The sequence below is a fragment of the Phoca vitulina genome, unplaced genomic scaffold, assembly GCF_004348235.1.
Source record: "Phoca vitulina isolate PV1807 unplaced genomic scaffold, GSC_HSeal_1.0 scaffold6, whole genome shotgun sequence".
Taxonomy (NCBI): Eukaryota; Metazoa; Chordata; class Mammalia; order Carnivora; family Phocidae; genus Phoca; species Phoca vitulina.
The window spans coordinates 15,850,750-15,877,255 of NW_022589709.1; the positions used below are offsets into that span (position 1 = coordinate 15,850,750).

General features: G+C 37.5%; 1 protein-coding gene across 7 annotated transcripts in view; it reads right to left on the minus strand.

Moving 5' to 3' along the window:
* FBXW11 (F-box and WD repeat domain containing 11) overlaps window positions 1–26,506 on the minus strand; it is a 122,084-nt gene that overhangs the window by 75,227 nt on the left and 20,351 nt on the right. For 4 of the 7 annotated variants that reach the window (XM_032403707.1, XM_032403709.1, XM_032403710.1 and 1 more), the window contains one exon: window positions 7,303–7,404. The exons of the other annotated variants lie outside the window; for them this stretch is intronic. In XM_032403707.1, the coding sequence (XP_032259598.1) occupies window positions 7,303–7,404 (102 nt within the window). The remainder of the gene's footprint in view (window positions 1–7,302; window positions 7,405–26,506) is intronic. 7 annotated transcript variants of the gene reach the window in all.

Sequence of the window (26,506 nt, forward strand, 5' to 3'; positions counted from 1 at the left end):
ACTTTTATTACAGTATATTGTTAAAATTGTTCTATTTTATTATGTTTTTGTTCATCTCTTAGTGCGCCTAATTTAAAAAATAAACTTTGTAATAGGTATATATGTACAGAAAAAAACATAGTATATATAGGGTTTGGTACTATCTGCAATTTCACACATCCACTGGGGGTCTTGGAAAGTATTCCTCACAGATAATGGAGGAACTACTATAATGTAAATTAGTATCTTTTTCGTTCAAGTTTGGTCAAAATTTAGAAGCCCAAGAAAGGTTGTATCCTTTGACTCAGAATTTTTCCAATGAATAATACAATCTGAGGAATTAATCATAGACACTAAAATTTAGTGACCTTAATGTCCATCAAAAGAGACTGATCATTGTACACTCAGACAATGAAACTCTATACAGTTATTGAAAATTGAGACTTTTACTAATATGAACCATATTGATAAAAATCAGGTTATAATTCAGTATATAGAGTATCAGCCTATATATAAACAAAGAAACAAAAATATATGTAATACATATACAGAAAATGTCAAGAAAAAAAAGAATGGACACTAAAATGAAATGAGATTATGGCTGAATGGTTCATTTCTTTTTCATATTTCTCTTAAGATTTTTGCAATGAAAAAGTGTTACTTTCATAAAAGGAATAATATAAATCAATAGAAATACATAAAACCAGCATTTTTATAAGTAACATAATAAATGTCTGTTATATGACGTATAAGACATCATTTTTGTTGAAAAGGTAAAGATATTTTCTAATATGGTCTGAATCCCATTTGTTTGCTTCCCTGTCCTCAAATTATGCTATTAAACCTTATCATCATGCACTCTGTTTTAGAAACCATAAATTAAAACTGTTAGTAACACAAGATGTAGTTTTAATTTTCCCATAGTAGAGATTCTCTTCCATAGGAAATGTGATTTCTTTAGTGCACTGAACATTCGAAGTCTATAAAATGGTCCAAGTTGGGTGCCTGGGTGGCTCAGTCATTTGAGTGTCCAAATCTTGATTTTGGCTCAGGTCATCATCCCAGGGTTGTGAGATGGAGCCCTGTGTCAGGCTCCGCACACTGGGTGTGGAGCCTGCTTAAGAGTCTCTCTCTGTCTCTCTCTCTCCCTTTGCCCCTCACACCCCCCACCGCACTCACTCACTCTCTCAAAAATAAATAAATAAATAAACAAACAAACAAATAAATAAAATGGTCCAACCTCCATGAAAACAATTCAGCCATACCTATCAAAAAAAAAAAAGCACTGCCCAATTTGCGATAAACCACTGAGCCATACACTTAAGATTTCTGCACTTTTCTATAACTGCTGTAATTCAAAAAAGAAAAAAAAAACTGTACTCTTCTTTCTCACCACCCCCGCCCCACCAAATCTACGAATGATAAAAGTACCACTGATGAAAGAGTTATTTAGACTTTATAAATCTGGGGACATGTCTGTGATATAGTGTTAAGTAAATAAAGGAAGTAAAGGAAGGTGCCGTATCAGTTTTTCTAGGGTGAGCCCATTCTCCCTATTTAAAAAAAGGAGGGGAAATCCCTTAATTATAGAGTTATATACCCTCAGGTTAAAAACAAAAAAAAACCCCAAATACACAGTGGTAGACAACAAACTGTTAACATTTGGGTGCGGGGGGAGATTGGAAGGGAGAGATTATTAAACTTTTCTATATACAGATAATTTAATTAACAATAAAACACTGATATTCTTTGATCAAGCAATTGTAGATCTAGGAGTTTATTCTACAGACATAATCTTACAAGCCTAAGATAAATGTCCAATGAAAATAGTAAAGTGGAGTGCTAGGATACAAAAAAAACTGAAGTCTAAAGTTCCTTCAATAGGGAATTGGCCAAATTCTTTTTTAAATGATAAATGATATAATGGAATATTATTGCAGCTATAAAAAAGTAAGGTTGTATTGGGTTTTATGTGGTGACAGGGAAGAATGGTCAACATATATTATTAATTGAGAAAGTTATTAATTAAAAAACAGTATGTATAGTATGGTTATATTTGTATTTTTTTAAGCTTTTGTCTACAAGGATACTGGGAAACTAGTAAGTGATAATTTGGGAAGTGAGATCTGGGGTCAAAGGAAATTTTATATGTCTTTTCTAACTTTCAGCACCAATCATATTATTTTTAAGTCTATGAACAATTTTTTTAATGCTGACATGAAACTGATTTGTCAAACTCCTCTTTACTTTTAGGCCATCTTAGATTTGCTTTATAATGCCCCGGCAAAAAACAGAGAAGAAGAAAGTTGAACTAAGAATAGCATTAATTTTGAAAACTGTTCAAGGTTGAGTTGAATGGTTCTATTTTTCTGTATGTTTGGGAATTTCCACAGTAAAATTTTTCACATAAAATCTTACAAAGAGCCCTGCTATGTAGTACAGATAAATTCAGAGTAAGCACTATGCAACGCCCTCCTTTATCCCTCTAGTGACTCCAAAGTCAAACTCTGGGGTTCCAAGGGACATGTAAAAAACCACTGGTTATACTCATTATCATCACCATAATAACACAGACAGCCTGCACAATTTGATGGATTCCTCCTTGCCTAACAGAAGGAAGACAGACCCTAAAAGCAGCAACAGATGTTCTCTCTGGGTGGTGAGTTTACCAATGGCTGGGGTTTTATTTGTTTGTTTTAGTAATGATATTTTGTAAATTTTCTTATAAAGAGAAAAAAATTTTTAATGTTCATAAAATATAACAGACTGTACCATTAAACAATCCAAAAGGTTACTCCAAGCCTTCACAGTAGCCTCAGGATATGCAACAAGAAATGATAAATCCCCAATGTTCATTAGAAAAGAGACAAAGACAGTGAGTTGGAACAGCCAGTCTCACATAAGGAAACAGCTCAGAACAAAAGGAGAACACCTGACAGTAGGGGCCATATCATCTGCCTGGTCCTTTATCTTATTCTTAGCCTGCCCTGGTATGGAATCCAAGACTGTAAGACTGGAATTCCCTCTCCTTGAATAGGGAACCAGGAAGAAGCAATGAAAGAAATGGATTTTCATCCCTCAACAACAAGCAATCAGTAAGGCATAGATGTTACCTTCCTCTATTTCACAAAATCCTGTAGGTAGATATAACTATCTCTATTTTTAAGGATGAGGAAATTGAGGTTCAGATAAGTTAAGTAACTTGCCTAATGTCAGAGAGCTACTAAGTAGCAGGCAGAAGACTAGAACTGAATTTGTCTGCTCCAGAGCTAGGATTCTTTCTACCAACCTACAGCCCATAGCTAAAAAATATCCTTTTATCCTATGGCAAGTTCCAACTGTAGTGTTCTTTTCCAACTGTAGTGTTCTTAAACCTCTGTGGCTCACTATCCATACTGAAAGTAAGAAAAGAAAAAGGAAAAGGCAGCTTCACAAAGTTGTACTGACTGTCCAGCACTATCCACACTAGAGTTGGAAGGGAGGAGGCACTAAAACTTGATTCACACGGTGCTTGCTGTCAATCCAAATCATCAGTCCTCCCCTTGAGAAAAGTTTATCGCTAATACTCTCCCCAGCTGAGAGCTTGCAAATGGCACTCCCAAGAAAATTTGTCAGTCCATTACATGGAACCTCTACCATTCTAGGTGCGTTAGCTTTCAACTTTTAACACTAGAAATAAAGGAGAATTTGTTCCAACCTAAAAATGGCAGTTGCCAAGTTACTATCACTACAGCATGGTGACTAGAGCACTGGCTTTGCAGTTATCCAGACCTACGTTCACAACCCAGTTCTGCCACTTTAATAAATGTGTAACCTTAAGCAAGTCAATTCAGTTCAATAACTGCATATAGCAAAAAGCAATCACGGATAACTTCTCCATAAGGATTAAATGAAATAACCTAGTGCCTAGAGCCTGACACATAAAAAGAAAGTGGAAAATAAACGATACACACTATTATTAACACTGATATTACTCCTGTGACAGATTAGTCTTAGAGTCTTAGCAAATATTCTACGTGGCCTGAACTCTTGATTATCGGATGTAACAATCAACCGGTTCAATCTGGAGAGCTGAACCAACTGAGAAACTGATTCAGTTCAACTTGTTCAGAGACATCCAGATATTCCAGTTCAACTGTTCTAAAAAAATGTTGAGTTAGTCCTAGTTTAAACTGGTTCACATTTTTTTAAAAGCACATATACATTTGGCTAACTTCATAGTTTATTATACACATATTCTCTCTCTCTCTCTCTCTCAGACTTTATTTGTAGTTTAGTCTGGATTTTCCTTCACGGGTCTGCTTACTATAACGCACTCCTTCAAAGCAGGGAACAAGTCTGTATTGTTCATCTTTATGTGTTCAACACCAGGATAGGCCTTGGCACATACCAAATGCACAGTAAATATTCTTGCAGACAAGCCATTCAGGAACCTCACTAGCTTTAAGATTCAGGAGGGCTCATTTTGGCAATGGGAATGCAATTTTTTCCACCTACAAAGATTTGTCAGGTTTTTCTTTTTTTTATTTTCAAATAAATAATGGCTAAACAAGCCACACACCAGATATCTCAAAAGTAAAGTTTTCACAAACAAAACTAAGATGGAAAATTCTAGAAACAGTAGCATTCAAGCACAGAGGAAAGAACACTTTTGGAATCAGGCCAAGCTAGGGTTCAAATGCCAGCTCTACCACTTCACAGCTATGTAGTATTAACTTGGGTCCAATCACACATATCACCTCTGAAACTCAGTTTCCACATGTGAAAAATGGGGATAATAACACCTACCTCACCGGGTTGTCACAAAGCTAATATATATTTTTTTAACAGTTTATTGAGGTAAATGAGTGATTTTTATTTTTTCAGTCTTAGCTATCTGTTTTCCTTTCTCACAGACAGCAGAACCTGGAGGGATTGTATAATGCCTAAAGGCATCTACTATCTTTATTTCTGCTTTTGAAAAGGTACACTAATTCAGCCACATAGACAGGTAATTGGCTCAAGTTCCAACTGGCAATGGGTCCGGTGTGGTAATTTTAAGGAGGACCCTGTCATGCAACTCCAGAGCCCAAGCAAAGTCAAGCAGGCTCTTCAGGCAACCTATTCTCTTCTGAGGCCTTCTTAAAATGGGTTCCCTGAGAGGTATGCAATGTCAAGCAAGAGTCATCTTTGTGATAAACCAAAGATGTAATAAGCAAATAAAACCAACAGGCATTCTTTGAAAACCCAAGGACAAATTAAGTCAACTAAATTGTAGCACTGTTTGGAGACCGGAGGTAGAGAGCAGGAACACTGGTGTTAAAACAGTAATATGTAAAACCAGTGAGTAGACAGGAAGGAAATCTAACACGTTCTTTAATACATGTTTACTTTCCATTCACAAACGGAACAAAACAGAGTAATGATTTGCTAATTCCAAATCAGCTGAGTAAATATTTCATTTTACTGTGTTGTAGACTCTCAATTATATACTAAAGAAAACAAAAACCTAAATAAACAAAATTCCCAATATATCTCTAAAAACAGTATTTGCTCCATTCACATTTCAGTGAATATCATTCAGTATTCCACTGTATTTCAAGGTCCAGTCAAGGCAAAGTTTACATTTTTTCTCTTAAATGATTTTCCCTGGGAGAGAGAAGTCAAAGAACTTTGAACACATTTGGGTTTCTACTTTCAACAAGGTAAGAACCCATATTTCCTCCCACTCACCCCACCTCCAGAGAATTCACAATACTGATACTAAAATATATTGAAAAATGTTTCCCACTGGTCAATTACTTTTAACTGAATGCAATAAGAAGAATCTGCACTTCAATCTGCACTACAATTCTTCCCCTACTTAAATTTCTGGAAAAAACTCATTCGCCCCACTAACAATTAACTTTAAACATTCAAGTAATAAGCATTTCAGAAAAACACACTACTACTATAATGCAAATATCCATTATTTAGCACCAAGGAGAGTCCATGCAACAACATCTGCCATTTGAAGAACATTTTTGTTAAAGTTACATTGCATGCAGCGAAGCTGCTTTTCCAAAAACAAAATATACATTACACTGGAGCCTCACTGCAAAACCCAATCCCTGGACCCTAAGTGTTGTACCGCCTTTTTATGCACACTCCTGTAACAACTGGATCTTATACTGAATCTACTCTCTAGTTAATTCTGTTAGTGAGGTTCCAGTACAGTTTTCTAAAGAAAGCAATTTGAATCAATAACCACACCAATGCTCCTCAGAATGTTTGCTAATAAGTAAATAAAATACACAATCCCAGTATGAAAGAAATTCTCCTCCTTCCTGGTTCCCCCACTCCATTTAGAGACTGTAAACATGAATAGAAAGATAACCTTGAGAACAGTGAAGTCATCCATGCCATCAATAATATCCCTCTAACTCATTTCCTCATTTTACAGTGTTCTCCTAAAACAGGGCAGTCTCCACAGGACACCAGGAATTTAATATCGGTTTTTAAAGATATAATAAACTGTGTGGAATACGCAGTGATGAAAACTGAATATTGCTACTGAAACCATACTTAATTAAATACACGTTTTCTCTAAACAGAACTTCCCCAATAAAGCCGCAAAGTTTTCTGCCTTGGCTCCCCTTAGAATCCATCCCAACAAGTGAGTGCAGTCCAGCCACACTCCTGCTAACAGTTTTTTCCTGAGCAACCCCTCCCCACCCCCAAAAAGTTTTACTTTTATCTGTGGAATTCTCTGCCAGCCTCGGCCTGGAAACCTGGGTGGACCCTGAGGACAGGTGTCAGATCTGGCCTTTGGGAAGTGGCCCAAACCGACAGTTATTGGCAGCATAAAGCTGTGACCTTTAATAAACTTCAATTTGAGATTTTATACAATTAGTAATTCCCTCCCTACTCCTTTTTTGAAGGAGGGAGAGAAAGCATGCCAAAAGGATGAATTTCAAAATAGAAAAATCACCACTTTAATTATGAAACCCTCCCAACTCAACAAAGAACTGTTAAAAGTAGCCAAATGGAAAATGTCAGGGTTTTGTGGGCACATGCACAACTATTAAACATGAGAATCAGAACTTCAAGGTGGGGGGAGGGGAGAATAAAAAGCAGGAGCAGAAAAAGAGGAGTAGAACTGGGCCCAGCCAAAGACCCATTTTCTCTGAGAGGCCCCTCTTGGTACTAACTCCTCCATGTGGGGCACCCAGGCTGAAGAAAAGCAGAGGGTTACACAGAACATTTAGCAGACTTAACATTGGATTAAACACACTACTGCAAGTTTCAACAAATGTTCATGGCATACGTAAAAAACACATTTACAACAAGAAAGAAGAGAGGCACCTGGAGACATCTGACACTGGGCATGCTCTGCAGGCAACTCAGTGCGCACATGCTCTCTACCAGGTTGGCGCAGCCTAGCCACAAAGACCTTGGCACAGAACACTGCAGGATGACAAAAAGGAAGGAAGAGAAGAAGCAGTTAGAGGCCGCAACAAATCACTCCTTCACACAGGCAACTTGAATGTTAGTTGGGCAGGGGATGCACCCTTGGCAGTTTGGAGGTCAGGGATGGTGGTCCTAGACAACTTACTGAAACCCTGGGAGAGGGCCCACTTTCTGTCCTACAGAAAGGAGGCTTCTGCTGCCAACCACTAATTCCTCAGGACACAGTGAACAGAATCAAGAGGGAGAGAGAGAATGTTTAAATGAAAACCCACTAAAGGGAACTGTGAAGGTCTGAATGAGCAACAAGATTAATGGTAAGATTGTGACTATAACAATAAAAATAACCGTTTCTAGTCTTGGAGTCATATAATTATAAATGCCATCATTACATCACCTACTATGTGCCAGGGACTTTAAGTGTGTTTTCTAATTCCCACACCACAGTAAAGAAATGGAGGCTCAGAGGTTAAATCGTTTGCACAAGGACACACAGCAAAGGAGGGGAGAGCCAGAATTTCAAACCTTCGTTAGTCTATTAAACCCACATTAATTCTACAAGACTATGATGCTTCTACTGTAAAAACTTTGATCATCTGAATTTTTATCATGTAGATACAGTTTTGTACTTCCCTAAATAAAATCACAGGACACCTAGAGACATAAGGCAAAAGGAATAAGAGAGATGAGTGATAGATTGATAGATACAGGCAATAAAAGAGCTGATTAAAAACATATCTGATTTTGTAGTGTCATCCACATCTCTGCCTTTCCAAAGGAAAAACTTTGGAATATGATGATTTTAATTTTAGACTTTTTTTTACAAAGTTCATTTGACACAAGTAAGAACTTAAAGGCTTATTTCATTTACCCATTCCCATTCTCTTCTAAAAGCTTGCTGGCTTTAAGGGAATTAAGAAAAAAGAAAAATATAAAAATGAACATATGCATTGTGGCTAGTATTTTTAAGCCATTAGATTATTTATGGTATTCAGTAAGTACTTTTTTCTGCAGATCTAAGGTCAATTAGTTTACTACAGCAAAAACAATAACCATGCAAAAAAACATCTTTTTTTAACTGAAGGTGGGTGTTTGGATTTAACCAAAATACTCCAGAAGTCTTAGACTCAACATCATAAACTTGTTTATCCTAGCTATAATTAGGATGGTCAGACATCCTCATTTTCCTTGGACAGTCCAGGTTTACACTTGTTGTCCCAGCATAACTTTCATTCTCAAAAGCATTCTGGTTTGGGAGACAAATTAACTTTCATTCTCAAAAGCATTCTGGTTTGGGAGACAAATTCTGTGGTCATACCAATTATAATATAAACAAAGACAACTATGCTTGACATCAAATAGACCTGGGCTCCTCTCCAGCATCTGCCACTTACTAGTTACATCTCACCTATAATTTAACTAGAGTATTGAGATCACTTACTTATTTATTTATTGTGAAGAAGGCTCCTCGCCCAGCATGGAGCCCAGTGCAGAGCTCGAACTCATAACCCTGAGATTAAGACCTGAGCTGAGATCAAGAGTCAGACGCTTAACCGACTGAGCCACCCAGGCACCCCGAATATTGAGATTATTTAGAAAAGGCATTAAAAGAATCCAAAACCATTGGGGAATCAAATGGAATAAAAAATTAAGCAGCTTTTTGGTAACAACCATACATTTCCAACATGTGCCTTTACTGCAAAGTTTACCATAGCTAATATAGAAATGTATCACTGATCCTCCAGGGATCCATATTTTGTTACCCCAACACTTTCACAGAGTGCCACGAAAGATGCTGAATAAATGTTTGTATAATAATATAAACAGCTGCCATTTATCAAGCTCATTATATGATAGCCAGTTGACAGAGTAAACCCCCACAAAAACTTTTTTCTGCAAAAACTCTTTTAAGAGAGGCATTATTCCATTTTAAAGATGAGGAATCCATGGATCAGTAAAGGAGTGCTTGATTTATTGAAATAGCAGCTTGTTCAAGGAGCAAGAAAACAAGGGCTAACTGATAGTAAAATTAGGACTAGAAGTTAATTCTGCCTGACTCTAAGCAAATCTGTTTTCTTTCCACTAAAACAAACTCTGTCCAGAGATATCTAGCAAATGCTTATTAAAAGAATACTTACATCAGTATGCATCAGAAGCAGATGGGCAGAGAAAAGGCCCAGACACATTATATTTGTATACATTGCTTACATCGATTATTTTAAATTAAATAAATTCCCAACAGCCCCATAGTTCAACTTTAAGTTTCCTTTTTGGAATCTTTGTAATTATCCAAATCACAGAATCACTCAGATCTGAGAATGGAGTTTAAGGATTACACCTGGATTCAACAACTGATACCAAATTAACACCAAAGTTCACCTGCAAATTAATTTTCATTTATTCCACAGAAACAGGTTCCCTCTTCAAAATTTAATATGTATTTGACTCAAACAGTAAAACTATGAAGGCATAAGAATACTATACCCTGATTAGATTCTGGTAATGCCTTGGGATCCAAAACTTAAAAAAAAAGGGGGACACATTTTCATATTTAATAAAGCAAAGAATCATATAGAACTGGAAGACAATTTAGTCTGCACTTCCACCCCTGATTTTAGAAGAAACTAAAGAAGAAAAATAATGATCTTCCCAAAGTTTCCTAACCATCTAATGACCTAATACTTACAAATATATGGAAAACAACGTAAAGAAAATCTTCTGAAAACTTAGTTTCAAAATAGTAGCCATTTATTACAAATGTTTTTAAAAGCTTGATATTGAAATTGTATATTCAGGAAAAGATAAGAACCCCCTCAAGATCTAATTTCCAAGAATTTATAATATCTATGAAAGACACTGTGGGTTACAGAGAGTGATGCCAGTATTTATTAAAGGTATTAGAACTTCTTTACTTTCATACTCAATTCCTTGAAGCTAAGAAACCAACCACAGTGCTGAAAAATAGTCTTTACACAACACAAAATGCCACTCTAGGAAATACACCCATCTTTTTATAAGGATGTACCTGCTAGTAGTCTAAACAAGGCTCCTCTTAAGTGTAATGGACCAAGAAGACATTGATCTAACTTGAAAATAATGGATAAAAATAAAAGTTCCACATTCATCAACCTAAGAGCATTAAAATGCAGCTAGGACCACAGCAGTAACTGATTCTTGAAACTTCTAACTTTAAATTTAGGGACCTGGTTGGAAATCAATGTTGACTTGTAGAATAACTATTATCTATCATTCTTTAACAGTATAATGTAAAGATTTTGTCATATCAGCTATATTCACAAGGTGGACTATTTTGTTTTTTTGTGTTTTTTTTTAAAGATAACTGGTCTCTCTTTAAACTTGAGGAACACTATCTCATTATTAAAATATGTCTCAAAAACTTACCCTAACACTGTGGGTATTTACCAATTTTAACAAATGCTTATTGACCTACTTATTAAGCCAACAACAATACCAACTAAGCCTCTTTCCTCTTGAGACTTCAGCCTCGAGCTCAAGAGAAACCCACGGGGGTCACAATGGGGACACTTAAGAGAGGGCTCTCAGGGGTAGAAAACCCCCAAGAAATGTTTGCTCTGATTTCACATTTAGCTACTTGTAATGACTAGTATTCTAATTTAGAATTATTCATAAGGAATAAGAAATGCTTCACACAGTGTTCTAATATTAACAGCAAATACCCAATTAGATTGATTATATTTGCAGGTTCTACGGCCAAAGAAAATAGCATTAGTCAAGGAAACTGATAGTGTTCATTAATTTTGGCATACCCACTGTACAATCAAAAACCAGAATCAGGGCCACCATGCTGAGAAACACTATAAGTCAGTAAAGACAAGAAGAATAATAGCTTTTGGCATTTTTCAAAAGCAAAAAGTTATTAAAAGAGGTAGAAGAGAAATGTCCTAGGCTCTCTTCCTATTGCCATAGGAACCACAAATCAAAAGGAAAAAGTGGTTGCAGGCACCTTGTCTTCTAATTGGCTGGCTTGAAGGAGAACTCACAAAAGCTTACTTTGGTCTGTTTTCTAGATGGAATTGTTTTGAATATCCTGCCCTGATTCCTTCTCAAAGAGGCAATTCTTTTAAAAGCTACCCAAAGAGGTATTTTATGTCAATCTCTCTCTAATGTCACTCTGATTCAGAAATATGCCCTATTTTCTATATATTTATAAATATAAATTTAGGGGTTTCCTATAAATCCCCCTAATTGTTTTCTTTAAACCACCTCCCACAGAATCACTACCAGCCTCATCTAACTCTTGTCATCGTGTTTGAGATAACTGAGTGGCTTAAACACTATTCAACAAACAACTTATCTGAACTTACATCTGCAGACAGAAAAGCAATTAAGACATTCTCTCTTGTCCAGGAGTTCATAGGAGGGAATTTTGAGAATGTGCAGTGTAACACACACACACACACACACACCACCCAATTTTGAGAATGTGCAGTGTAACACACACACACACACACACACACACCACCCAAAGAAGGAGGATGCCTGAACTACGCCATAAAGGATGAGTAGGAGGCAGCCAGGGTAAAAAGAGAAAGACATTCCAGGCAGAATAATAGCATAAGCAAAGCCAGAGAGCTAAGAAATGGCACATCCTACTCAGGGATCTGCAATTAATTTAGCATTACTAAAGTATTTCAGTATGAGATGGGGAAAGCTGAGAGGCCAAATCACAGAGGTCTTTCATAAACCACTCTATCAAACTTGGGACTTCATCCTATAGACAACAGCTCTTATACTGTGTGCTATATACATAGCTCACCAGTAAACAACCAATCCTTCCCAAGTGTGCAGTCCAATTTATCATCAACATGCCCAAGAGCTTTTTTCAGCAACTCAGCATACATACTGTTTCAACCATATCTGTCAAAGGGATAGAAGCAGGTCATGCAACATATTGGCAAGGGTTAGGGTGAGGTTCTTAGACTAAAAGTCAGGGACAAAGCAAAATATCAAGCCAAAGCCAAGCCAACTCAAGCCAGCATCAAAGAAAGATCCTTGGCAGTTGGAGAGAAGCATGTTGAAGAGAAGTTAGAAACGGAAGTCTCTTGGAGAATCTAACAAGACAGCCTCTCATTTTTATTGTACAACCAATACAAATTTCTTTCAGCCAGGCTACAAAGAGTAGATACAAGGGCCGGCACTTACCTTTGGAAGTACATGTCTAAAGTCAATTTTCATGCCCAGTCTAGGTTCTTTTTTTTTTTTTCCAATAAAACTTCCACCATGCCCTACCGATAGGATAGGATATAAAACAAACAGTGCCATGATAATGAAATGGAGGCTACCAAATAACAGAAGAAGTGAAATAGAAGGTCCATTTTATGGTTACTATTTGGCCATAACACTCTCCACTGGGAATCTCTATCCAGGAGTGGGGATTTGGTCCTGAAGAATCATACAACAGATAGGCTCAAGGAGATTATGTAACTCCAGCTCTCTAAACCTGGGTGTGCAAGCTACAGAGTATCCATTCTTTTAGCTGGAGGCTGTCTTCACCTCAAAGCAAATAAAGCAAATATAAAAATTCATCCAAAAAAAAAAAATCATCCAAATCAGGAACTACTCCTATTGTGTCTGAATTCTCAGACTGTTGCTTTTCAAGAAGCAGCAGTGGTGTAATGAAAATAGAGCCACAGAAAGCTTTTAAAAGCATCCCCTAAGATTGAGAACCTAGGCTTCTGCTGTTAAAATGTTTGACGGCAACCTATAAGAGCAAACTCTCACCAAAAAACTGTACTGCTTTTAAAACCAAGAACCATAATACAATAATCAGGTTGCAGAATAAAAGTTAATACACAATTTAAAGGCATTCTCCAAAGCCTTTTAAAGAACTGAATACCAGTCCAGTGCCTCTGTGTATGAAAGACTTTCTTTTCTTTATAATGGTATTTTATTATAGCAGAATTTGATGGTAACCATGTGACATATAACCACGGCAACCATGTGACATATAACCAAGAAAGTTACTGCTTTAATTCTTAGCAACTATAGAGTAGAACTACAGATTTGTAGACAATATACCACAGAGCATTTTCAAGCTGGGATATATGTTCAAAGAAGAAAAGTATATGGGGAACAGGAGGCAGTGGAAGGAGGAAGGAAAAAAGAAGGGTAAGAGTGAGGAAAACTGATACTATCTGCAAGTTTTCGAGCTTCAAACGTCACTAAATAGGAATAAAATCAGGACTCAAAGCCAGAGCCCAAACTTTCCTTAAACCCTATAATAATTTAAAAGACAAATCTTCCAATGTCCAATTACCTCATTTTGAATGATTATCTAAGATGAGATACCAGAACCTGAAGCTAATAAAATTAAAATGGATCTTTGCAGTTATCTTTGGTAGACGAATGAAGGTAATTTTTCTTTTTGAATATTTATCCATTCACATTTTCGAATTTTTCTCCAATGACTATCTAGTACTTATAATTGTTTAATAATATTACAATGCATAATTCTAAGTGATGCTTTAATTATATAAATAATTATATAAGTTGTTATACATTATAAATAGTAACTTGACAACTTAAATAAAAACAAATTCTTTTCCCAAAAATTAGTTGAGTCCATTTTAAACAACTGCAGTTTAAAATGTGTCAAGATGCTGGAATCCTAGAAACATATTTTACCTAGTGACCCTCAAAAATAGCAGTAAATCTCAAAGTGGTTAACACCTTAGTCCTGAGTAACTCCAAATGAAAAAAATATCCTTGTCCACTTTACAACTACCACCCAGGATCCAAAAATGTCACCAGGTTTTTCAGAGCTCTCACAGAAGCTACTGGAATGGAGGATTAGAAAAATGGGGGTGGGGGAGCAAAATCTCTATTCTAAGCAGCATGACAGAGAACAGGATGTAACAAAATAAACCTATTTCCGGCAGAGCCACATGGGTCCTCGGTTGTACCAGGCCCAGTCTGAGATTCAGCTGCCAAAAAGGAACAGATTCCCCCAGCAAGCTCCAGGTCAGATCAGTCTGAACCCAATCCCGAAAGGGTTTACCAAGATCCACAAATCCTGAGACTGGAGAGAATTAAACAGTTAAATTAAGTACATCTGAGCCTTTGTCAATTAGCATCTGCAGTCCAAAGAGGAAGGTTATTCAGAACTAGGGGAGACCACTAAACTACAAGCTTAACCTCATTTTCAATGAAAACAATAAATTAAAATGAAAGTTTACAAAAAAGGATAAACTGGAAGGGGGATGCACATTCATATTTCAGCATGCCTACTGTGCGCCACACACTGTACAACTATGGTGGTCTCATTAACTCTCACACCACCTCCGGCCAGACTGGTACCTTAGCTTTTAAGAGGAAGAAACTGAGGACCAGACAGCAAATAACTTGCTGTCTGGTCAAAAGCAGCAGATTTGCAATTCTGACTCCAATATCCTTACTTTCTTCCCTAAATTATACTGCCTCTCATTTCCTTTGCTTGACATTAAACTCCCTTGAGCAGCAATTTCTTCTCATCTATTTACAAATTCTATCTACTTGTCACCCATCTATATTGCTGATGGGAGTGTAATAGGTACAACCTCTCCTGTTCAATACATACTCAATACTTGAAAAACATGCACATCACTGACTCAGTAATTCAAGGACAGGAAATTATACTAGGGAAAGAAATAAAGACATGTCCAAAAATACAGCTAAGAAGATGTTTATCATTCACATCAGTCATAACAGCAAAGGAAAAAAAGGCCCAACAATAGAGATTGGTTATACAAATTATAGATCCTCCAGAAGACAGAATGTTATGTGTCCACCAAATAAAAAACACGTTGTAAGAGTATATTTACTGACCCAGAAGGAAGTTTACAATATACGGAAAGTTACAATACACTGAAAAAGTTCAAGAAACATTAAGTGAATAAAGGCTACAAATCAGGACTTTCATTATGATCCTACATTTTTATTTAATAAAACATAAAATATATATAAAATATCAGAATTAAATACAGGTGATGTTTAGTTTACTTTTTATTGGGGGGGGTCTACTATAGATTTTCAGATCAGCTGACAGAAAATGGGCAACACAGTACTCAGGTTTCTCAATCCTCTCTCCTCCAGGCCACCTCAAAACAGAGTAACTGGCACTTCCACACTGTTCCTTAAGGATCTGGTCATAACAAATTGTCCCTGATTTTAGTCTATTCCCCTTCATTGAAGGTGGAGAACAGATGGGGTTAAGCTAGGTATCAGAATTTGGTTGCACTGTGAGGTGACAAAGACACTAACCTAAATTCATTCCAATGCCCAAGGCTTCTAGATAGCTGAGGGTACTTAGCCAGAAAACTCTTAGGTACTGGTGTTCTGTCTTATGAGGATGCCACTTCCAAATATCTGACAATCCATACTCCATACTGCATGACACCTGAGAGGACTTCCAGGTGAGAAAACTAAAAATTCACCTTGTGTTTTAGACATCATCTGAGAATTGAGGGACATCTGATCTCATTATCTATACCAGAGCACTAGGCCCCACTCTTGAGTTAATCCAACTTCCTGTTCCTTGCTATTCCAGAGACAGGCCCTGGCTCGAACCCTTCCTAGTCCTTCTACCAACTCTCATGAGTCAAAAAACTTAAGAGTTCAGAAAGAGAATTTCTGAACATGTCTGCACAGGATCTGATTGACCTACGATACACTCAATCAAAATCCTTGCCCTACTTTCATGTGAGAGAGTACAAAGTTTGCCATGATTTTAAAAGAACATGAGTATAGAAAGTGAAAACTTTTTTTCTCTGATATAATGGATATTCTCATTTTTTCTAGGAAGAGATACCACTTTCAGGAAGATGTCTTGACTTCTATCTACTCACAGAGGGTCTGACTCAATTACAGTCAGACCACATTATAATCTTATTCTAACTGTTCATTTTAAACTGATTATTCATTCAAAAAGGCTTACTGAGCATGCCAGTACACTAAATGCTTCGATAGACAACACAAGAATTCTCAAGACCAAATACTGTGATATTAAAATTGTTTCTGGAAATAAAGCTATACTATTTCCCAGTTCACTAAAGAAAACAGTTAAGTTCCTAAAAGAAGTATAAAATATTTTAAAGAAATGCAGTTTCACTGCTTTCAAGAGTATTAAAACTTAAACCCTACTAAGGGTATTTTAAAAAACACCAAAATACCAAAAATAAAAAAACTTCCAAAGACTTTCAAGCTTCCACCATGCTTCCTTTTCATGATTAGCTCTGAACAAGCATCTATGGAATGAAAGTTGATCCTACAAAGAAACCTTTTGAATTCAAACCTTACACCATTTAAACAAGCCCTCTAATATTTTCGAAACCCTGCTCATTTCTCAAATATATACTTATTTTCAGAGACCTAACAAGCCCCTATCCCAAAGAAGCACACATTCCAAGCTGGTAGTCTCAATCTTTAAAATTTTATACATACACAAACACATTCAACTGTATGTTGACTTATTTAGAAAACAATGGTAATCAAAATTTTGCTTCTTTAGCTGGGAATAGCCTGAAAAGTGAGTTGTCAAAGCCAACATTTTATAAAAGGTACATTTTATCATCCCTTAATTAAATTTATAGCAAACTTTACCCTTGCTCTACTTTCTCATATAGCCCATTGTCCTCATATCCTAGGCTGACCTTGGTTTCAAATAAGAATGAAGTTGTGTGCCTCACAATCCACTGGGCTCTGCGAACAAATAAATCTGTCTTTCAGCCAGGGGCTAAGGCTGCCTGAGCAAGGGACTCCTGCTGCTTGCTGCACAGCCAGGATGTCTTTGATTCCCTTCACACTGTCTGTCTCCTGCAGGCAACTGGGTAAAGGAGAGTTCTCACCGCTTGAAGCCAGAGATTTCATTATATTCTGGAGCTTTCTGAAAGGGACTCTACAGAGCATTCTGTCCATCTTCTTAAAATGCTTTTCTAGCCCAGGTCCTCTAAATCTCTCACATTGTGCTCTTCGTGTGCATCCCCTTGAAAGCATCTAGTCTCGACAGCAGATAATTACTGCTAAACACATGCTACAGTAAGGTCAACCTGCAAGTTTCAGACTCTTTTTGGAGGAGTACATATGAACATGGGTAGACTGTAACACTCTGGAAGTCTTCACACAAAGGAAGCAATGAAGTCTAAGATGGAAAGCCCAAATATATATTTAAGAGATACTGGACTTCTTTGTCAAAAAACACTGTTCAACTTCACTATTTTAATAACTTTATGAATGACTCAGCTATAAGCCATCAGCCAAGATGTTCTACAAAGCACAGAACACAGATGTCGCCATCATAATAAATTTTTCATTAACTCTGAGAAAATACAGAATTGAGAGGAGGATCAGAAGACAAATCTCATAGGGACATTTCCTACTGTGTTTAAGAGGAAAAATAATCCACGAGCCACATTTCTCTATTTTTTTAAGCCACATTTCTTTTCACTGATGAGTTAAAATTCTACAAATAAACAACAGAAACAGCTACCAAGACTGTGAGTGAAAAGAAAAAAGCCTGAAAGGGTGATATTACTATTACTTTGAAAATAATCAAATTCATAAACCAAAAACTGGTCTATAAAACCACAGGAAAATCTTAAAGTAGCAAGTCTTCTTTTAAAAATTGTACTTTACTGGGGCACCTGGGTGGCTCAGTTGTTAAGCGTTTGTCTTCAGCTCAGGTCATTATCCCAGGGTCCTGGGAAGCCTGCTTCTCCCTCTCCCACTCCCCCTGCTTGTGTTCCCTCTCTCGCTGTGTCTCTCTCTGTCAAATAAATAAATAAAATCTTAAAAAAAAAAAAAATTGTACTTTATTTCCAGGGGCGCCTGGCTGGTTCAGTTGGTAGAGCATGCAACTCTTGATCTCAGGGTTGTAAGTTCGAGCCCCATGTTGGGTATAGAAATTACTTAAAAATAAAATCTTCAGGGGGCACCTGGGTGGCTGAATCAGTTAAGCCTCTGACTCTTGATTTCGGCTCAGGTCATGATCTCAGGATTGTGAGACTGAGCTCCAGGTCAGGCTCTGCACTGAATGTGCAACCTGCTTAAGATTCTTTCTCTCCCTCTCCCTCTGCACATCTCCCCCTGCCCCCAAGCTTGTGCATTCAAGCTCTCCCTAAAAAATATAAAATAAATCTCTTTAAAATAAATAAATAAAATAATAAAATCTTTAAATAAAAAATTAAAAATGAAAGCAAAAATTATACTTCATTTCCAAATAAACTTTCATTTCCATAATAATTTATAAAAAATAGAGTAATTTACAAGCAATTGGTAAGGGAATTTACCAATTTACAGTGTAATGTTTTTAAATCCTTACAGTGCCTGTACATAGTAGGAACTCAATAAATATTTGTTAAGTTATCAAATAATTAACATGGAAAGTCCAGAAAGTTTACATGCAGAGCAAAAACTTGATTCAGGGGCCAGAGAAGAATATGTTATAATTTTAATGGGTTGATGGTAGACACTTGTTTTTTGGCCACATCGCCTAATTACAGTGATTGATTCAGGAGTGGGCACATGTTCTAAATTCGAATTCCAGGAAGCCACAAGAAAAGAGATTCTTTTCCCACTGAGCTTGAACATATCAGGATGAAAGTCAGAGCTACTGATGCCTTCATGCTACCACAAGGGAAAGAGTGGAGCTGGTTACCAGAAGATACCACTTTTTAGTCTGAGAAAGAAACCTAAATCCACACCTACCTCTAGATTTTCCGAATTACAAATTCCTTGTTTTGGCTTAAGCCAGTTTTAAGTTGGCTTTTCTGCCACTTTAACTAGAAAAATCATAACAAACCTTAAATATTTAGTTCAAATTCAACAGGCAAAACTCAAAAAAGGTATTTGATATGGCTGAAGTTATAAAGACACAGTATTCTGCTGGTGAAACATTCTTAAATTCTTTTTTTCTTTCCTAAGAAATCACTTTATTCTACTGATAAACAAAGGTATTCAAAACTAAATGTTCCAAGAATATCTCATTCATGCTCTACCACAGATACTAGAGAAAGAAAAACCTACATAATAGGATAAACTAATCAAAACTCTCAGAAGACTGTACAAAGAAGGCACAACAGAAAAAAAGAGTCCTGATTTTCCAATGAGCTCTGAAACCCAACACTGAGAAACCTGACCCACATCTTTATAGGCACTTCATTTCAAATAAGCAATGAGAATGGCATTACCAAGTACAAACACCAAATAAATAAAAAACCTTAGGGAAAGAAAGACGTTTATCATCTAAAAATACAAAATTCCTGCAAACGGCTACAAAGAACACTACTATTACAAGCAGAGACTAATCTGTGCCCCTCCTCTAACAACTAACCTTAGTCTCTGCATTTTTATGTAACTTTATTCCTTCATTCATCTTATTTCCCTGCATTTATTTTTCCTTTCATCTTCATTTTCCCATTTATTTTGTTTTTATCTTCCTACATTACAGGTGTCATTGTAATCATTCAAATTGGGGGGGGGGATAAAGTAAGGTTTAAGTATATACTAACAGTAGCAAAAGCCATTACATATCTGAATTGAGAAAAAGGAGAAAGTTGAAAATAAACTATAGGAATAATACTCTAAAACTGATTGTCAATACCATAAAATGCGTCATCATTGTCCTTGGCAAAACTGACAACTACATGCAGGCATTCCTGCAGCCAGCTTACAGCTTCACCATCTACCACCAATAAATTATGCAGTTTTAACTCGGAAAAATGTACATGCATAAGAGTCCTATGTTTCTTCAAGAATCAGCTACTTGGAAAGGATAGAGAGTATCACAAAAATAAGAAAGCACCATGACACAGTGGAAAGAGCATGGGTTGTACTTTGTTTTGTTTTTTAATTGATACAGAAATACACTGAACCTGAATCCAACAAACCTCTGGACTTAACTACCAATTTGCAAGAAATCCCAAGAAGAGATTATATAGACCTAATGAGAATGTAATCAGCAAAATCCAAAATTCATAAAGTTACACAGAACAAAAGCCCAATTCTTCAATAAATACATGGCTAGAGAAAAAGATGGGAGAGGCAATTTTTACAGATTAAAAAGATTTAAGAGGCTATTAACTATATGGAAAGTGTGAACCAAGTCTGGCTCCTGAATTGAAAAAAAACAATTATTAAAAAAACATTTATGAGAAAAACAAGACAAATTCAATAGAGAGCAAATACAATATGCCTGACCAAACTCCTCAAAACTGTCATTATCATCAAAAACAAAATCTGAGAAACTGACACAGCCAAGAAGAGCCTAAGGGCACATGACAACCAAATGCAAGGCAGAATCCTGGATGGGATCCTGGAGTGGAAAAAGGACATGAGGTAAAAAACCAAGGATATCTGTATAAACCAGGGGCTGTAGTTAATAATAAAACATCAATATTAACCACACTGATGTAAGATGTTAACAATGGGGGAAATTGAAGGGGGAGGAAGAATATACCTGCTCAATTTTTCTGTAAACCTAAAGTTGTCCTAAAAAATTAAGTTTATTAATTTAAAAGTTATTTATGAGACAAGTAGGCAAATATTAATACTATTTGATAGCAAGGTAGCAACTGGTAATGTTTTAGGTATAATAATGGAATTGTGTGCTGTGTGTATGTATGTCTTTTTCATAATCTTTTGCTTTGTTTTTAAGTCCTCATCTTTTACAGATACACACCGAACTATTCATGGATAAATGGATAAAGACAAAAAGTAGATTACAGGAACATTTCCCAAGGTTTAGTATTCAAGGTGATTTTTGGTGGTACATAAAGGTGTTTTAATGTTTAGTAGCCATATGTTTAATTTAAGTATATGTTATAAAAAAACACATAACTAGCACATCAAACCCATGATTTCGTAGATTTTAATTGCTTACGGTAGGTTTTCCCTCTGAAAAAATTTACTGAGGTGAGGTTAAGATCCCAGATCCAACACTATGTGACCTTAAATAAGTCAACTATTTGGAGGGCTAGAGAGGAACGGCTGGCTACATTAAAGCAGGCACCCAATAAATATTAGCTCCTATGTTATTGATAAAAGCCAATCTAAAATTCCAACAAAGAAGTCATATACCAGTAGAAAAGACTGGAACTGAAGAGAATGAGGTAAGCCTGGAATGGAGGAGGCAAGAAAGTACGAGAACTTACAAAGGCAGCCTGGGCAAGGGTAGTCAAGGCTTTTCTTGGCCTTCTCTTCTCCATCTCCCCAAGTACTTAGAATATGCTGCTGCCCACCTGTTAGAGCCTAGAGGCCTTGCTGCTCCTGGGCCTTTGGCTCTTGAGAGTCCAACTACCACCGAACACTCCCCTAACTAAGGTGATAACAAGAGGTACAGCTTCTAAAATCATCAGAAGAGTTTTTCTTTTCTTTCCCCAGGTAGTGAGGAGAAAGAACACAAGGCTTTGTAGAGATAGACAGATGAAAAATATAGATAAAATCGCTATGTAACCTTGAGGAAAAAAAAAAAATCCCTTCTCCAGTCTCCATTTCCTCACATGCTAAAATGTAGAAAATAAGCCTACCTTTCATTCAAAGTTACAGAAGGTTAAAAGGAATAGTAGATGTAAATCTAGCATTTAACAAGTGCTAGTTCCCTCCCTCATTACTTTGGCAGGAAGATAGAGAACTCTTGGTGAATACAAGAAGTTGGGATGAAATGCACAAAAATAGTCAAGAATAGCTCTTGGATTCCATAGGTTTTGAACCAAAATAAAGGAGGAGAAGCATTCTGGGGTCAGAAAGTTTGGGAAATGCTGGGAAACAAATTATTAAAATGACAATTATCAAGTCCATTTCCAAGAGGAGATTATATGAGGAATTTACCAAATTTACTTGACCTAAAGAAGCAAATAGTGATCCTATTAGTCACTGACACACACACACACACACACACACACACACGGAAAAGTGGGAGGAGGAAAAGAAAAAAAAGAATTAGTAGTTACAGCAGTTGACAACTCCTTCAAAATGACAGCTGAAGTATTAGCAAAATAATCTGGACAGATTAGAAGTCAATGACAGGTTTAAAAATGGGCCAAGAGGCAGAGAGGGAAAGTAGGGATGCTTTTTGACCTCCTGAAAGGAGTTTCTAATGATGGCAGTTTAAACTTCAGGATCAAGCGGCGCCTGGGTGGCTCAGTCTTTAAGCGTCTGCCTTCGGCTCAGGTCATGATCCCAGGGTTCTGGGATCGAGCCCCGCATTGGGCTCCCTGCTCAGCAGGAAGCCTGCTTCTCCCTCTCCCACTCCCCCTGCTTGTGTTCTCTCTCTCGTTATGTATCTGTCAAATAAATAAATAAAATCTTTAAAAAATAAAAAATAAACTTCAGGATCAAGTCATTTAAAATTAAGAGATGATACTGAAACTGAAAATGCCAGGCATTTAAGGAACAAATGTATATATATATTTTTAAGATTTTATTTATTTATTTCACAGACAGAGAGCACAAGTAGGCAGAGTGGCAGGCAGAGGGAGAGGGAGAAGCAGGCTCTCCGCTGAGCAGGGAGCCGGATGTGGGGCTCGATCCCAGGACCCCAGGATCATGACCTGAGCCCGAAGGCAGCCGCTTAACCAACTGAACCACCCAGGTGCCCCCAAATGTATTCATTTTTAAAGTAAATATAAACTTCTGATACAAGACGGTAATTCTTATTTGCCCTCCCAAATTCATTCCCTCATTCAACTGGGCAGCTGTAGGGCATGCACTGTACTAGATGCTGGAAATATGCTATGAGCTGAATATGACATGACAGACATGATCCTTGTCCCCACAGACATTACTTTCTAATCAAGGAGCTGTCTAGTGGGGGATTATGCAATACATTTATTAATTACAATTATGTTAAGAGCAGCGAAGGGAAAGAATGGAGTGCTGTAAGAATATGACAAGGGAATATAACCTGTAGGGGTATCTAGGGGACCCAGACACAACCCCTGAAGAACTGATGCTTGAGCTCAGCTCTAAAGGACAAACAAGGGTTAATAAGCAAGAAAGGAGGACAGGGTGAAGCCTTCCAGATAACAAATAACAGATGACAATGCTTGCTAGGTCAAGGCATTGGAGGAAGGGGTGGGGGAATGACTATGACTAAGTGCAGAAAGCTAGAGTGGAAAAAACAAAAACAGGCAAGACTTCGGAGGGAAATAGAGGTGTGAAGGTTGGGATTTCTGATTGGTGCAACTGACATCATGAAAGAAATGTCAAAATAAAAGACAATGTACATTGGTACTGGAAACCTGGCTAGGCTGCCCTCCACATATATAAGACATTTCAAGGAATTTCTATAAAATACAAAAAAAGAAAAAACTAGAGTAGAAATAGGGTTCACTGAATGTAAACACAGAAAAGCCTACCTAAAAAGTGAATGGAATTCCCAGTAGAACCTCACCTCCTAGCTCAAAGAAGGCTAATAGGAGTGAGGGTCCTTGAAGCAATGAATGAGGCCAAACATGACAGATCCCTAAGTACTTCATAAAGAGGATCTGGAGCCAGGGTCTGGCCAGAGCAGGGACTGGCTTAAGCTTGCCACAGACAGTACACTGGATAAAGCAAATACTTCTGCAGCTGGATTCTACCAAAAATGGCCATTTTGTTCACAAAAAGGCAACACTGTCCCAGCCACAACAAACTCAGAAGTTCCTCACCCTGGTGACTTCCTTCCGCCACATTCCCCCAAAGCATCTGGATTTATTTATTTTTTTAATATTTTATTTATTCATTCGCGACACAGAGATACAGAGAGAGAGAGAGAGAGAGCAGGGGGAGAGGCAGAGGGAGAAGCAGGCTCCCCACTGAGCCAGGAGCCGGACCTGGGACTCCATCCCAGGACCCTGGAGACCCTGGACTCATGACCCGAGCCGAAGGCAGATGCTTAACCATCTGAGCCACCCAGGCGCCCCAAGCACCTGGATTTAAATCAACAGAGTACAACTACAGCTATTCCACACATTTCCCTTCTTTCACAAAAGAAACATAAATAGCCACAAACATCAGAATATATCCAATATCACTAGTAATTCCAGAAATAACTTGTTAAATTCTTCAACCAAATTGGTATTATTTTTTAATTATTAATATTCTAAAATGGCATAAACATGGAGAAAACAGCACTATTATAGAGAGAATTTGGTCTGTTGTGTCAAGTTCATATAAGTAACAGAAAGTGGGTAAACTTTTGGCCATATAAAATACACGTTCTTAAAAATGTGTATATCTTTTTATTTTTTTATTTATTTATTTGACAGAGAGACACAGCGAGAGAGGGAACACAAGCAGAGAGAGTGGGAGAGGGAGAAGGAGACTTCCCACTGAGCAAGGAGCCCGATGCGGGGCTCGATCCCAGGACCCCGGGACCATGACCTGAGCCGAAGGCAGACACCTAACGACTGAGCCACCCAGGCACCCCAAAAATGTGTATATCCTTTGACCCATCAATTCCGCCCCTTAGAAATTATCCCAAGATAATACTCACAGATGTGTTCAGAGATTAAACTACAAGAAAGAACAACCCAGCTTTAATTTGCTATAAATTAGGGGCACCTGGGTGGCTCAGTCATTGGGCATCTACCTTCGGCTTGGAACATGATCCCAGGGTCCTGGGATTGAGCCCCACATCGGGCTTCCTACTCCGCGGGAAGCCTGCTTCTCCCTCTCCCACTCCCTCTGTTTGTGTTCCCTCTCTAGCTGTGTCTCTCTGTGTCAAATAAATAAATAAAATCTTTTTTAAGAAGTTGCTATAAATTAGAAATAATTTTAAAAAAAGAATTTAGGGCGCCTGGGTGGCTCAGATGGTTAAGCATCTGCCTTCGGCTCAGGTCATGATCCCAGGGTCCTGGGATCGAGTCCCGCATCGGGCTCTCTGCTCCTTGGGAGCCTGCTTCTCCCTCTGCATCTCTCTCTCTCTGTCTCTCATGAATAAATAAATAAAATCTTTAAAAAAAAAAAGAATTTAAATGTCTAATAAAGGAATAGTTTAACTAGTTAGCCATTTCCACATTCATATATACAAGGCACCCCTTCAAAATATTATAAAAGAAATAGAAAATGGTTCAGAAAAATGCCACAAATATTGTTGAGTTTTAAAAACAGTTTGCATGGGCGCCTGGGTGGCTCAGTCGTTAAGTGTCTGCCTTCCGCTCAGGTCATGATCCCAGGGTCCTGGGATCGAGCCCCGCATCGGGCTCCCTGCTCAGCAGGAAGCCTGCTTCTCCCTCTCCCACTCCCCCCTCGTGTCCCCTCTCTCCCTGTGTCTCTGTCAAATAAATAAATAAAATCTTTAAAATAAATAAATAAAAGCAGTTTGCAGGGGCACCTGGGTGGCTCAGTTGGCTAAGTGTCCGACTCTTTGATTTCGGCTCAGGTCATGATCTCAGGGTTGTGAGATTTAGTCCTGCATCAGGCTCACCCTGGGTGTGGAGCCTACACAAGAATCTCCCTCTCCCAGGGTGCCTGGGTGGCTCAGTCGTTAAGCGTCTGCCTTCAGCTCAGGTCATGATCCCGGGGTCCTGGGATCCAGCCCCACATCGGGCTCCCTGCTCAGTGGGAAGCCTGCTTCTCCCTCTCCCACTCTCTCTGCTTGTGTTCCCTCTCTCCCTCTGTCTCTATCAAATAAATAAAAATCTTAAAAGAATGAAAAAAAAGAATCTCCCTCTCGCTCTCCCCCATCCCAGGTCACACGCATGCTCTCTCTCTCAAAAAAAGAAAATTAAATAAATAAATAAAAGCAGTTTGCAAAACGATTTTATGTGTGAAAAATATATATGAAAAATACATAAAAGAAAAACTATGTATATGAAGGAAGGGAAATACACCAAATATTAACAGTCATCAGGGGAAGTTTTGATTCTTTTTGTTTCTTATTTTACATTATTTTTATTTTGAATTTTTCTATAATAAACATGGTTAACTCTGTAAAAACAAAACATAAGCTTCTTATGTTCATATGTTCTTCAAAATTTTTCAATAGTTTTTTAATGTATGTGTAAATAACAGGACTGAGCTAAGTGGATAACCATATGGGGGAAAAATGAATCTTGATCCCTAGCTCAACCATAAAAAAACAATTATTTTAAGATGGTAAAGCCAT